The 13615-nt window shown below is 37.9% G+C and overlaps 1 protein-coding gene across 3 annotated transcripts in view; it reads left to right on the plus strand.

The window, feature by feature from the left end:
- Rdx (radixin) overlaps positions 1 to 13615 on the plus strand; it is a 66601-nt gene that overhangs the window by 23921 nt on the left and 29065 nt on the right. For all 3 annotated transcript variants that reach the window (XM_042054796.1, XM_038323890.1, XM_038323891.1), the window contains exons 4-10: positions 2848 to 2943; positions 3421 to 3695; positions 5235 to 5318; positions 6057 to 6203; positions 8009 to 8105; positions 9165 to 9328; positions 12728 to 12858. In XM_042054796.1, the coding sequence (XP_041910730.1) occupies positions 2848 to 2943; positions 3421 to 3695; positions 5235 to 5318; positions 6057 to 6203; positions 8009 to 8105; positions 9165 to 9328; positions 12728 to 12858 (994 nt within the window). The remainder of the gene's footprint in view (positions 1 to 2847; positions 2944 to 3420; positions 3696 to 5234; positions 5319 to 6056; positions 6204 to 8008; positions 8106 to 9164; positions 9329 to 12727; positions 12859 to 13615) is intronic.

The raw sequence follows: 13615 nt of genomic DNA on the forward strand, positions 1-13615 counted from the left end.
CCTTTTATGGTTTTCCAGTGTCTACAGTGTGTGGATGGGTTAGGATCTTAGCTGATATTAACATGTATCCCCACAGTGTAAAAGTGTGTCATTACTATTTTCCTTGTCACTTCCCTTCCCTACAGTCTTTACCCTGACCTTGGTCCTTAAAAGGTGGCAGTGTCTTACTTTTCATTGTAATGTTAGATTGAGGCCAACTACTGTCAGGCATAGCAGTCCTTTTGGTTGACTGTTGAATAACCGTTTCTCCTAGCTTCTCCATGTTGGACCAAAGAATAGAATTCATGTACTTCATGAGTATGCAAGAAGATTTCTTAGGGTACAAGAAATAGTGAAATATTTATGTTTTTGTTTTTCTGTTTACTAGCATATTTGTGAATAGACTTGTACTGCAGTTATGTTTCTTGTCAGTTTTTATTTGTAAAGGAAGATGAGAACTTTCTGATAGCATGCCTTGATAGAGGAGCCACTGGGGAGCTTAGGCCTATTTTAGAATTTCCCAGCTGAGCTCTCTGGATGATTGTGTTTGTTGTGACAATTACCTACCTGTGTCCACTGTAGCACCTTCTGGGTGGTACCTCATGCCCTTTTTGTTAAGTCAGCATTGAATGTTTTCTGTACTTTGAGTCAGTTACTTGTCTTGTTGCTGTGAGAAAATAACTTTACAAATGCAGCTTAAGGGAGAAGATTTAGTGTTGCTCAGTGTTTAGATCCAGTCCATCCCAGCGAGGAAAGCAAGGCAGCTGGAACTGGAGGCAGCAGGTCACATCGCACCCCCAGTTAGGAAGCAGGGAGTGATGAATGCCTGGTTTCAGATCTTTTCATTGTTGTTGAGTTCATGTCTCTGGTTGTGGCATGGTATTGCCCTTGAGCTCACATTCAGGGTGGGTCTTTGCACTAAAGTTAACTAATCCAGATAATCTCTTGTAGGCACAGGCAAAGTTTGTCTCCAAGGCGATCGTAGACGCTCATATTGACAGTATTACCATCACCTTCTCTCTGTCAGAGTTCAGTTAACATTTCATTGCTTGGTACTGGTTTGTTTTTGCATTATTAGTATGAGTCTTTGTATTTTGTATTCTACCCACCCTGCCCCCAGAAGTTTCTGCTTTTTAAATATTTCTTAGTGATTTTTTTCTTATTTTTTTATTTGTATTATTTAAGTTAAAATTTTCAAGTAAGGGGAAGTAAGCTGAAGAGTTTGGTTTGCTGTCTTGAAAACAAGTCTTCTTTAAAAAATTAGCCAAACTGGAAAGATGGCTTAAGAAGAGTGGTTAAGAGAGCTTGTTGCTCTAACAGAGGACCCAAGTTTGACTCCCAGCACCCACATGGTCATTTACAACTATCTGTATTCCAGTTCCGGGGGGTTGGAGGGTTTCTTCTGACCTCTGTAGCATCAGCACACTTGTGTTGTAAAGACAGATGCAGGCAAAACACCCACATGTAAAATGAAATTAATAAATCAAAAAATTGTTTAATTTTTTAATTTAATTGTTTAGCCAAAAGTGCTTACCACTTAAATGAAATTAATTCTTTTATAAGGGTTTTAAATCTCATGTCACCTCCTAACTCTCTTCATTTTATTTTAAATACTGGTGACTTTTTTTTTTTTTAAAGAATACTGTAATGTATTCTGGTGTGCATTCTAGTTCTGCCACTTTATTCCAGTCCTTGAATGCTTATCACAGATCAGTGTTCATATGCAACACAGCTCTCACCTCAAAGGGTATAAGTTTATTTTGAGCCCTTTAGAAACAGGTTGCTGTGACTGGACCCTGTGTAAGTGGTTCCATGGACTGTTAATAGTCACGGAACCAGGAAGAAGCATAGGGCATTCACCATACTAGTGGGGACAGCAGAGAGATGGGGAGAAAGGCTGCTGTATGTTTCAGATGTTATGTGATGACAGTCTTAGCTTAGGGTTAGTGGAAGCTGGGGATCTGCTACACTGGAGTCTAAAGGTGTTTGTTTATTTTGTTTTTGTTTTTTAAACTAGATAGTTGAAAGGATGTTAAGTCAAATAAAGTGCACAATGAATGACAGTCACAAAGACTAAAGAGAACAGGATAATTTATGCACCTGTAACATTCAACTCTCTGCTAGTCTTGTAGAATTTCCGTGCTTTGTCTTGTGGAATCTTCAATATAGTGTGGCTTTTTCCTGGGAACTTCACACTTGTCATTCTAGCAGAAGACATAGATTTCAAGATGAATAAAATAATGATATCACTCTGTCTTTGAGTGCTAAGACAAAGCGTTAAGACACATAAGACACACTATACACCAGTTGATTAGGGAGCAGGTGATTAATTTCATTTCTATGATGGAAGAGATTCACAGAAAAAATTGCTAGTTGATCTGGGACTTAAAGAATATTCAGTGGATGATAAAGATGCAGAAGTATTCTAGGCAGAAGGGAAAGCATGAGCAATGATGTAGAATGGTCCAAGAATTGTTTCAGTGAAGGTAGAACATTGAAGACACCAGCCTCTGTCACCAGAGTGATGTGCTTTTGCCCTAGGTACTGGTGGGACACTTGGAGGGAATCAGATAGGATTATAGGCTTACCACGTCTGTGCTTCTCGCCTTTAGACTGTTCTTTTGTTATTGAGGCTGTGATGTGAGCTGAGAGAGTGAAGATAGAAAATGCGTAGTCAAGGATGAAGATAGAAGTGACATAACAGGATTGAGAATAAAGAACTTGAATTGATGTTTTCAGAAATGTTCTTTGAACAAGAAAAGTGCCCTTTTCTGTGGCACTTCTACTTAGTTTTGTCCTTGTGATCTGTAGTGTTGAGGGTCATCTGATCACAGTGTGAATGTTGAACTGAATTTATCTGTTTTACAGGTTGTAAAAACAGTTGGTTTACGTGAGGTCTGGTTTTTTGGGCTGCAGTATGTAGACAGCAAAGGATATTCTACATGGCTTAAACTGAATAAAAAGGTAAGCTGTGTATACTGATTAATTTGATGTGTTTATTAATCTGTACTGAAAAGGCATTAGCAGGGTCTCACTAAGTCCAGGCCTCCTTTTGCAGTTGTCTCTTAATCGATTATTACTTACGCCTTTTAGTTGATTGAAGCACCATCAATATTACTAAACATACTCTGTGAGAACTGAGCTTGTGAGAAATAGAACCTTGAGACGGGTGTTAATATGCTTTAAAATCAAACATGGCGGCTGAAAACGTCTTCAGGGTAAGGTCCGGCACACAAAAGTTTTCGTTCTGATTGTTGACTGAGCTTCCAGAGCTGCTGGCAGCCTCAGGACTGCACATAAAAGCCTCTTTAGCACATGTGTTTGTTTACAGACTTATATATAACATTACTATCTACTTCGTCAAAAAAGAATATGATGTAAATATATTCATTTACAGTGACTTAAAAGTTTTGTTGATTATACTTGAAATTACTATTTTAGGTGACACAGCAAGATGTTAAAAAAGAAAATCCTTTACAGTTCAAGTTTAGAGCTAAATTCTTTCCTGAAGATGTTTCTGAGGAATTGATTCAAGAAATAACACAGAGACTTTTCTTCTTGCAAGTTAAAGAAGCCATCTTAAATGATGAGATCTATTGCCCACCAGAAACCGCAGTTCTTTTGGCTTCGTATGCTGTCCAAGCCAAATATGGAGATTATAATAAAGAGATTCACAAACCAGGATACCTGGCTAATGACAGACTCCTACCACAGCGGTAAGTAAGCCATATCTTTTAAAAAATATTTTCTAAAGTTACTTTCCAGAAGCATTTGCGAAATTTCTTAAAAAAATCAGCCTCTGCCTCCCGAGTGTTGGGATTAAAGGAGTGCACCACCACCACTCAGCTTCTTAAAAAAACTTTTAAGTTGCCAGAAGATCGTAGATAGGTTTTAAAGATCTTGACTTAGTCATCACACAGATGTATTATCTGTTCTACTGTCTACTGTTCTTCTGTAGGATGTGCAGCTAAAGGAGGCTACTATTTGGTCTTGATGACAGGGTATGAATTTTTTTGTTGTTGTTTCTACATTGAAACACACATAGGTAGATGCATAATAAACACTGTGAGAATAGTAAGTGGCAAGAACCGTTTCTTCTACAGAATGAAGTTTTGGTTTGGTGTGCGGTGTAGTCCAACATTCAAAGCAACACTGCGTGGGAAACAAATGATTGCAGAATGATGGTTGGGAACCGAATCTAATCTGGTGTTTGCTTGTTATACTACTTTAGATTTGTAATCTCTTAGAATCCATCATAAACAAAAGTTGTTAATTATTCTGTGGTCTAAAGAGAATTCTAGTCAGAGTCTATGGTGTCTCTAGTATATTTTTTTGTTGAAAACTTTTGGTTTTCAGTGAGTAAGAACATTGACAGACTACAGATGAAACACAAAGTCACTAGAGAAGTGGATGGCATGGTCGTGTGCTGTGAAGTATGCCTTCTTTCTTGTGCTGGCATAAGGTTTAGTGTGGAGGACAAATGGTCTCGAGCACATTGTGTAGCCCACACTGACTTCAAATTCAGAATTGGCCTGCCTCAGTTCCTTAAGTACTGGGATTGTAGGTGTTTACCACCATGCTCAGCTTAATGTATGTTTTCTTTCTTTTTTAATAAAAAGGTATTATCTGCATGAAATGACAGTGTTAAATTTAGTCACAGAAATAGTAGATATGAGCTGGGCGGTGGTAGCGCACGCATTTAATCCCAGCACTCGGGAGGCAGAGGCAGGCGGATCTCTGAGTTCGAGGCCAGCCTGGTCTACAAGAGCTAGCTCCAGGACAGGCTCTAGAAACTACAGGGAAACCCTGTCTCAAAAAAAACCAAAAAAAAAAAAAATAGTAGATATGGAGATTTAAAGGATAATCAGGACCCAAGAATTCTGTTTTACTGTCTGTCCTTAATTTTCTGTGAGTAATGAGGTAGTCATTTTTTGCAGTCTATGATATGATTTGTTTAACATTTGAGTTGTTGTAAACTATATAATACCCATTCTAAAGCATGTCTGAAACTTTGTCTTAGCTTTCCCTAGTAACCTCTTCTGTGGCTCCAGTATTGAGCCAGGATGCGGACTCTGCAGTCCATCCTTGTCTGGTCCATGTTTATATCCTCAGTTGTTTGGTTCTCTGCAGTTTGAACCTGTGCATTGGCTCGTGTGACAGTGTCGTCACAGTGCAGTTACGAAAGGACTGTAGACGTTGAGAAGACTTTGATTGTTGAATCACGAAGGCATTAACTACATTGTTTTTCTTTTTAGTGTTTTGGAACAACACAAACTGACAAAAGAACAGTGGGAGGAGAGAATACAAAACTGGCATGAGGAGCACAGAGGAATGCTAAGGTATCTGGGTAACGGTTTTCTATACATTTTTTTCCAAGTTAAAGCATTTTTATCTCATTCAAAATCTTCTTGGTCTGGCAAGATGCCTAAAGGCTCTGCCACACCTGATGACCTGAGTTGAATCTCGAACCCACATGATGGGAAAGAACCATCTTCTGAGGGTTTCTTCCCCCCTCCCCTGTCTGTGTAAATGAATAGTATTATCTACATAAAATGACAATGTTAAATTTAGTCAAAAAATAGTAATTAAGGAGAATTAAGGGATAGTCGGAACTCAAGAATTCTATTTACTTGTCTATTCCTTAATTTTCTGTTAATGAGATAGCTGTTTTTTTCAGTCCAAAGTATGATTCTTTGGAAACACTTGGGCTCCTGTAAACTATAATACTCACTTTAGAGCATGAATTATTTAAAGTAATTTAAGCTATCTAAAACTGTTTTAGCTTCCCTAGTAACATCTACAACTTCAATATTCAACAGAATACTGACTCTGACACTGCCTGCACACATGCTGTTGTTCATGGGCCCTGCACACACACACACACACACATACACACACACACACACACACACACACACACACACACACCCCACCTGCCACCTCCACCCCAGGTTATGCTTCCCATCTCTAGGTGTACATAAATAAATAAAAAGCACTGAATATTAGCTCCATTAGTTTTAGTTTGATGTTTCAATGTGTCTACTTCAGTGTATTAAAATTCAGCTGTATTTTAATAGGGAAGATTCGATGATGGAATACTTGAAGATTGCGCAAGATCTAGAGATGTATGGTGTCAACTACTTTGAAATCAAGAATAAGAAGGGCACTGAGTTGTGGCTGGGTGTTGATGCTTTGGGTCTGAATATTTATGAGCATGATGACAAGTAAGTTAAATGGGTGTCTAGTGAGCTGGTCGTACTGTGATCCAATGGCTTTCAAACATCTCTGCTGGGAAAAGCTGTCTTGATTGTCCTTATTGCTTTCTTTCCTGACAGGAAGGGTTAGCTAATTCTACATTGAGTTTTAGGTATCATCTCTCTACTTCCTAGTACCTTGTAGTTTCTGAATTTACTTCTGAGTCAGTTTATTAAATTAGAGGGGTCACCTGTATTTAAATGTACCACTTTTGTCTCTTGAGTGAAATGTAGTAACAAGTAAAATCTATTGCCTAGTAAGTTAAGAGAGTCCCTAAATGTTGCTGTAGTTGATAGTAGCTTGAAATAAGATAACATACATATAAGTCAAGAGCAAATAAATTGATAGATGTGTTTAAACATTTTCTTATAGGAATTGTTTTGTATACTTTTAAATAACAATTTAATATATTATCCCTATGTTCATAGTAACTTGTATAATATTATTTTGAATATGATCAAATTAATTTATATATATATACACAGTTTGTATTATATGATACATCATGACCTTATAGTATTAATATATAAATATATAATTAATGTATTTTAATACTAAATATATGTATACTATAAATGAATGATATAAATATGTAATACAGTTTAAATATATCACTCTCAATCCTTTCTCAGGTATAAAAACTAAGGGCTGGAGAGATAACTCAGCAATTGAGAGCATACGCCACTCTTAAAGAGAACGTGAGCTTGATTGCTAATACCCGTGTCTCAAGGCTCACAACTTTTAACTCCAGGTCTAGGGAGAATGGATTCATTTGGTCTCTGAGGGTTATTTGTAGTCATGTGCACAGGTACATACATAACTAATAATAATAATTTTTTTTTAAAAGAATAAGTCTGTGTTAGTAATCTTTCCCACCCCAGGCATGATTTTACAACTCCTTATTAAAGTAGGTCATGCTGATTATCTCATTGGACATTAGTGAGCAGAATAACATGCATATTGATTATGAGTGGTTATCTAAATAAGTAGCTATGATTAGTGCTTATTAGACTTTAAAAGTTGCATAAACAGTAGAAAATCTTGTTCTCTTATCAGGAACCTGACTAAAATGACCTGTGTATGTGTTGGTTACTTTTGTTGTTATAAGAACAAAAATGATTCCAGTCTGATTCCCAGTATGTTTATAGATAGGGTGGCAGATGGAGTGACATTGGTAGGCATAGTGGTCACATCCCGAAATTCTAGTACTTGGGTGCTGAGGCAGGAGGAGTGTACATCCTGGACCTGCCGGGTCTACATAATGACGAAAACAGCAGGCAGAGGTGGGGGACAGGGAAAGGAACAGAAAGAAAATGGGAGTTTTCCTTGTTTTTACAAATATTTTTGTTCACATATCATAAAGTCTTCAAGCTTTACTGAAATTCAGTACTTTATGTCTGTATTCCACATGACATTTTTAAATTACTTTTCCTACCAAGCTGATACTTGTAGCTTAAGACTCGACATAGTAAAAGGTAAATGAAGAAATTCAAGCTGAAGAGGCTCAGTCCAATACTCTTGTTTACTGGATTTTTCTGAGTAATTTTAAGAAAATGACACATGTATGAAAGCCTGAATGGTTGTTAATTTATGTGAGTTAATTTCTCTTTCAAAGTTAGCATCAGCTTTGTAGTGTGAGGAAGATTATATGTTCTGAGCACCAGAAGCTCTTAAGACTGGTCATTCCCTTAACCTGTCCCAGAGGGCTGTGTATTTTCCATTATTAAGTTTCCTGACTTAAATTTAAAGCAATATTCTTTTTTTTTTTTTTAAGGTTAACACCTAAAATTGGTTTTCCCTGGAGTGAAATCCGAAATATTTCATTTAATGACAAAAAATTTGTTATAAAGCCAATTGACAAAAAGGCACCTGTAAGTATTCTTTGTTTATTAACATTTCCTGCTGCTGCTTTCTGTGAAGTAACTGAGACAAGGACTCTGATAACCCTGTGTTATTTTTGAGGGGATTCTCTTCCCATAGAGAAGTTTTACTCAGTGATGAAATGCTATTAAAAATACAAAGTTTATGGCTGGGCTGTGGTGGCACACACTTTTAATCTCAGCACTCAGTAGGCAGAGGTGGGCCGATCTCCGTCAGTTCGAAACCGGCGTGGTCTACAGAGTTCGAGGGCAGCCTGGTCTACAGAGCTAGTTCCAGGACAGAAAGGGCTACCCAGAGAAACTTTGTCTTAAAAAAACAAAAAAATTTTCCATTTTTCTTAATAAACTATAAGAATTTTAACTGTGATTTAATGACGTAATTGGTAATAGTATTAGAAGGGTATTAACAATCACTCGTAAGAAATAGTTTAAACCGCATTTATTGACTTCAAGAATGTAATAGAGTGCCGGGCGGTGGTGGCGCACGCCTTTAATCCCAGCACTCGGGAGGCAGAGGCAGGCGGACCTCTGTGAGTTCGAGACCAGCCTGGTCTATCTACAAGAGCTAGTTCCAGGACAGGCTCTAAAGCTGCAGAGAAACCCTGTCTCGAAAAAAACCAAAAAAAAAAAAAAAAAAAAAAAAAGGCCTTTGAAAATTAATTCTGTATTCTTGTATTCTGAACTTTGTTTTTAATATTTGAGACTTTTATTGAAATGGATTCTTAATAATTAGTGTCACATATATTTGAGTATTCTCTTTGTTATCTGGAAGATAAATATCTGAAGAACTTTTCTAGGCTAAAACATAGCCATGGAGGAAGGCCAGTTTTGACAATAATGGCAGAACACACTCTTGTCTGGAGTGTAGGATAGCTGCTCGTAGTTTCTTCGGAGTTAAAGATGTGAGGGAGGAAGGTGGAAGAAATTTCAGAGTTCCTAAACTTGTGTTCATGAGCAGGGACACCATAGTCCACTCTTGTTGACATTGAGTAGTTGTGAAAGACACTATCATTCAAAAAGATTTTAAAATTAAGAATATTTTCTATTCAGGATTTTGTTTTCTATGCTCCTCGTCTGAGAATCAATAAGCGGATTTTGGCCTTATGTATGGGAAACCATGAACTGTACATGCGAAGGAGAAAGCCTGACACTATTGAAGTACAACAGATGAAGGCTCAGGCCCGGGAGGAAAAGCATCAGAAGCAGTTGGAAAGGTATGTATGTGTACCTGTCAATTTTGTTTTGTTTTTTGTTCTTTTTCACTGTGTAGCTTTGGAGTACCTGTTTTATTTTTAATTGCTTGTTGTGGCGGGCTACCTAAAAGTTACAGGCTGCTCAGTTTTATTGGTGTACTTTAATGTCAGACTTTGTGTACAGTTTAGGTGATGGGCCTGAAAGGTATTTCTAAAATAATTTAATTTAATTATTTTAATTTAATTTAATTTTACATGCCAGTATAGAGACTTTATTGTTGTCCTTTATTTATGTCCTCAAAATAGAACTAGGTCAAAATGAGTATTTAGAAACTCAGACTCTTGCTGGGTAGTGGTGGCATATGCCTTTAATCCCAGCATTTGAGAGACAGAGTCAGGCAGATCTCTGTGAGTTCAAGGCTAGCCTGGTCAACAAGAGCTAGTTTCAGGACAGGCACCAAAGCTACACAGAGAAATCCTGTCTCAATAAACCAAAAATCAACCCCCCCCCCAAAAAAAAAACTAAAAAAAGAAACCCAAACTCTTAAGTGAAAATACATACATATGAAATATGAGTAATCTCAAGAAGCTTCCTGGGGGAAATGTGGTTGATTTGGTTAGGGTGTGGGAGACATATTCAGAAGAGGAAGCTAGCTAGCATAAGCAAATGTGTAGAGATAAGAGTATGCAGGGTTTGCTTAGGGACCAACCGGTAAGTGGACCAGGTTAATTCTTTTGAGCACTGTGCAAAGAATATCTCCCAGTTTTATGTGGGAGATAAGAAAGACCTAGCAACCCCAGGTGTCAGGTGTGGTGAGCAGAGCTGGGTGCGGCGTGGTTGGGTGTAGCCTGTGGAGATGTGAGCCGTGTATCTCAGCAGTGCTGCAGTATCAGCTGCAGAGGGTTTTCACATAACCGGGTTAATTGTCTCCTATAGATACATTCCACTTTTCAATAGTAAATAGTGTTTGTTCCCAGCTTGCTTATAGCCATATTCCTTTGAATCTTTCTTTTTTTGTGTACCTGTCTCCTTTACCTCCATCCCTGTAGAAGAGCGAGTGAGATACCGATAGGGAAAAGCTAAATGAAGCCAATACCCTTTCCTAGAAGGGACATTGGTACCAGAGTGCAACCCAAAAAGTTTTGAGCATTTGGATAGATTATTATAGCCTGCAGTCTTGAGACTTGTTTTGTACGGAGTCCTCAAGAATTAAGGATCTTGTGGCTTGGCAGGAGAAGGACGTGTCTTGTGGACCTGTGGTAGTACTGTACATGACTATATAGAGGCTGTGAGCGATGGAGTTGCCTAACAAACACCCCGGGTTGAGACAACATACTGTAGAAAAGTAGTTATTTGAAAACTGGTACATCTGCTTCAATGAACAGCCTGAGGGGACAGCAGGCTTTTTAAGTTAAGGCACGTCTTAGACCCTTTTGTCCAAAAAGTCTGGGATATGCCCATTTGCCCATAAGCCTCTTCATTTAATAAGCCTCTTCATCTAGGTTTTCTAGAGGTGTTGAAATTCCCACCTTCTGAAGTCTCTGCCTGAATATACTTTATAAATTGAAATGAGGAGGCAAATGCTGCAGAGACCAAGGGCAGATAGGTGTTGGCTCTTTGTTCTGAGTGTTGAGGAAGTACATCATAGAGAACCTAGAACCAGAGTGGAGCAACCCTCACCTTTGATTTGTTTGTTTATTCCTTGTTCTTTAAAAATAACTTTTCTAGGATTTGATTTTTTTATATGTATTGACTGTTTTGTCTGCATGTGTGTATGCGCACACAACATATGTGGCTTGTGACTGCAGAGGTCATAAGATGGTGTCATGTGCCCTGGAGTAGGAGTTACAGATGGTTGTGACCTACCCTGTGGATGCTGGGAATTGAACTTGATTCCTCTGCAAGAACAAGTGCTCTTAACCACTGGGCCAACTCTCTAGCCCCAGGTCTTTGATTCTTAACTGGGATGAAGTTCATTAATCAGCAGGAGGCTTAGTGACCCTTCAACCTCCTGTGTCAGTGTTGGTGTATCAGAAAGTCACTGCCAGGAACCTGTCCTGACTTATGACATTTCTCCTTCAGGGTTCCACACTTTCTTTCTTGGGAACAGACTGATGCACACGATCTGCAGGAATTTCCAAATTCAGGCCTTTGTAGTAAGAAAAATTGCTTTGGTAGAGTAGTTTGTGATGTGTCTGAGTGATGTATCTAAGTTCCAGAATTGACACTAGGTGGCAGTCAGTACTGTTTTGTGAATATTAAGGGAATGTTAGAGGAGTCACTTCAGTGAAAAAATACTGTGATTGAAGGTAGTGATTTGAATATTAAACATACGAAGTAAAACGGTTTAATGTCTTCATCCTTTTGGTTTTGGTCACCAACATGGAGTTTGTTCAAGATAGGCTCTTGCTAGCTGTCTGATGACAGGTTTTGACTATATTAATTCCCTAACTCTTATATTCCCAGTGATTTTATCAGGGCTGATAGACACAACTAAATCTTCATGGCATTGTTTCCCCTTTTACCGGCATTAAATATCTTCTGCCGTCCTAATGGGGTTGTGAGAGGTGGTAACTTGTCATCTTATATTTAGGCATAAATGCTATTACCAGAAGTTAAGTGTGTATTGTTTGTTTGGGGTTTTTTTGTTGTTGTATTTTTTTGACTTTTTGAAGGGGGGCTTCTCTGTAGTTTTGGAGCCTGTCCTGGAACTTGGGCTGTTGATCAGGCTGGTCTTGCAATCACAGAGATCCACTTGTCTCTGCCTCCTGAGTGCTGGGAGTAACGGCGTGCATCACCACCACCTGGCATATTGTGTTATTTTTAATGATTGAAAATCATTGATCTTCCAAGATAATAAGCTGTTAAAGGTACCTGTGTGTTCTCTTTAAACCTTTAGTTTTTTTTTCCCAGTTGGAGGGCTCCTTCCTACTAAATCAAAAAATGAATTTCCTTGGGTTATGGCAATGGTGCAGCAAGCTATATTGAGATGTTACATATAATCTGTTATGTATGCAGATGCTAGACCTACTGAGTTTTCCCATTTAAATTGGCTTTGAGACCATGCTTTAAACACTTGTTTTAAGTTTCAAAATAGTGTGTGTGTTAATGTGTGTAATATGTATATATAAACACACATGCATAAGTGAGCCTGGAGGTCAAAAGTTGAGATCAACTGGGGAAGATACTTGATAGACAAGGTTCCAGGGTCCTGCCTGCTTCTACCATCTCCAGCTCTGGGTTGTAACACATGCTGCCATGTATGGCTAGAATGTAGTACATACTGAACTGTATGTGGTGAATATATTGAAAAAATTTTAAATAGTTCTTTTTTTTATTTAATTTGGGATGAATACAAATAACTTGTTAATTTGTTTCTATCTGTTTATGTGTAACGTGTAACTTGTAATTTCTTTAAGGGCACAATTAGAGAATGAAAAGAAGAAAAGAGAAATAGCAGAAAAGGAAAAGGAAAGAATAGAGCGTGAGAAGGAAGAGCTAATGGAGCGTCTAAGGCAAATTGAAGAGCAGACAATGAAAGCCCAGAAAGGTAAAAGTGTTTCGAACAGTGAACTCAAGATGATTGCTGTGATGATAGATAGCAGTGTTCTATGCCCATATGGACTGTTGGTTTGTGTTGTATAGGATAGGTGTGTTTAATTCACAGACGTGTTTAGTGGAATCACATTGAAGTCTGTTTAAGACACAGTTCTGTTGTACTCTTGTTCCCTTTCATTTTCAACCATACAGATGTGTGTGTTCATCTCTATAATTCATATGTAAATTTATGGCTTTTCCTTTTCAGGATTCCGTAACTAAAAACATACATTTACTGTCTTCTGGCATCTAAGCCAACACATTAATGGAGTGCTTTGGGACATTTTAGTACTAAAAGCATTTTTCAGTTCTTCCTGTAAAAACTAAGCCCCCAAGAAATACTTGATTTCAGTGTGTTAGAGAACACTGAAGGTGGGGTGTGCTCTCTTGTGTACAACCCTTGACTAATATATATAAGGCTTGATTTTCAGCTCCAAAAACATGCACAGACATGTCATTCTGCTTGTTTGCTTTTGACATGTTTAGATGAACTTTGTATTCAGCTTGTAGTCAAAGTATTGATGTATATAGAAAGAACAGTGTTTACATTGAATACCTGGGGTACACTACTTTAACAAAGCATTAGTGGAAAGAACAGAAGGAAAAAAGTTAATTAATTAAATTGTTCTTCCCAAGCCAAAAAAATTCAGCAGGCATTGTGAATTTACTCTTTTTATACCACCTTTCCCTAACAGTTAGTAGAACTAGCC

The sequence above is a fragment of the Arvicola amphibius genome, chromosome 3, assembly GCF_903992535.2.
Source record: "Arvicola amphibius chromosome 3, mArvAmp1.2, whole genome shotgun sequence".
Taxonomy (NCBI): Eukaryota; Metazoa; Chordata; class Mammalia; order Rodentia; family Cricetidae; genus Arvicola; species Arvicola amphibius.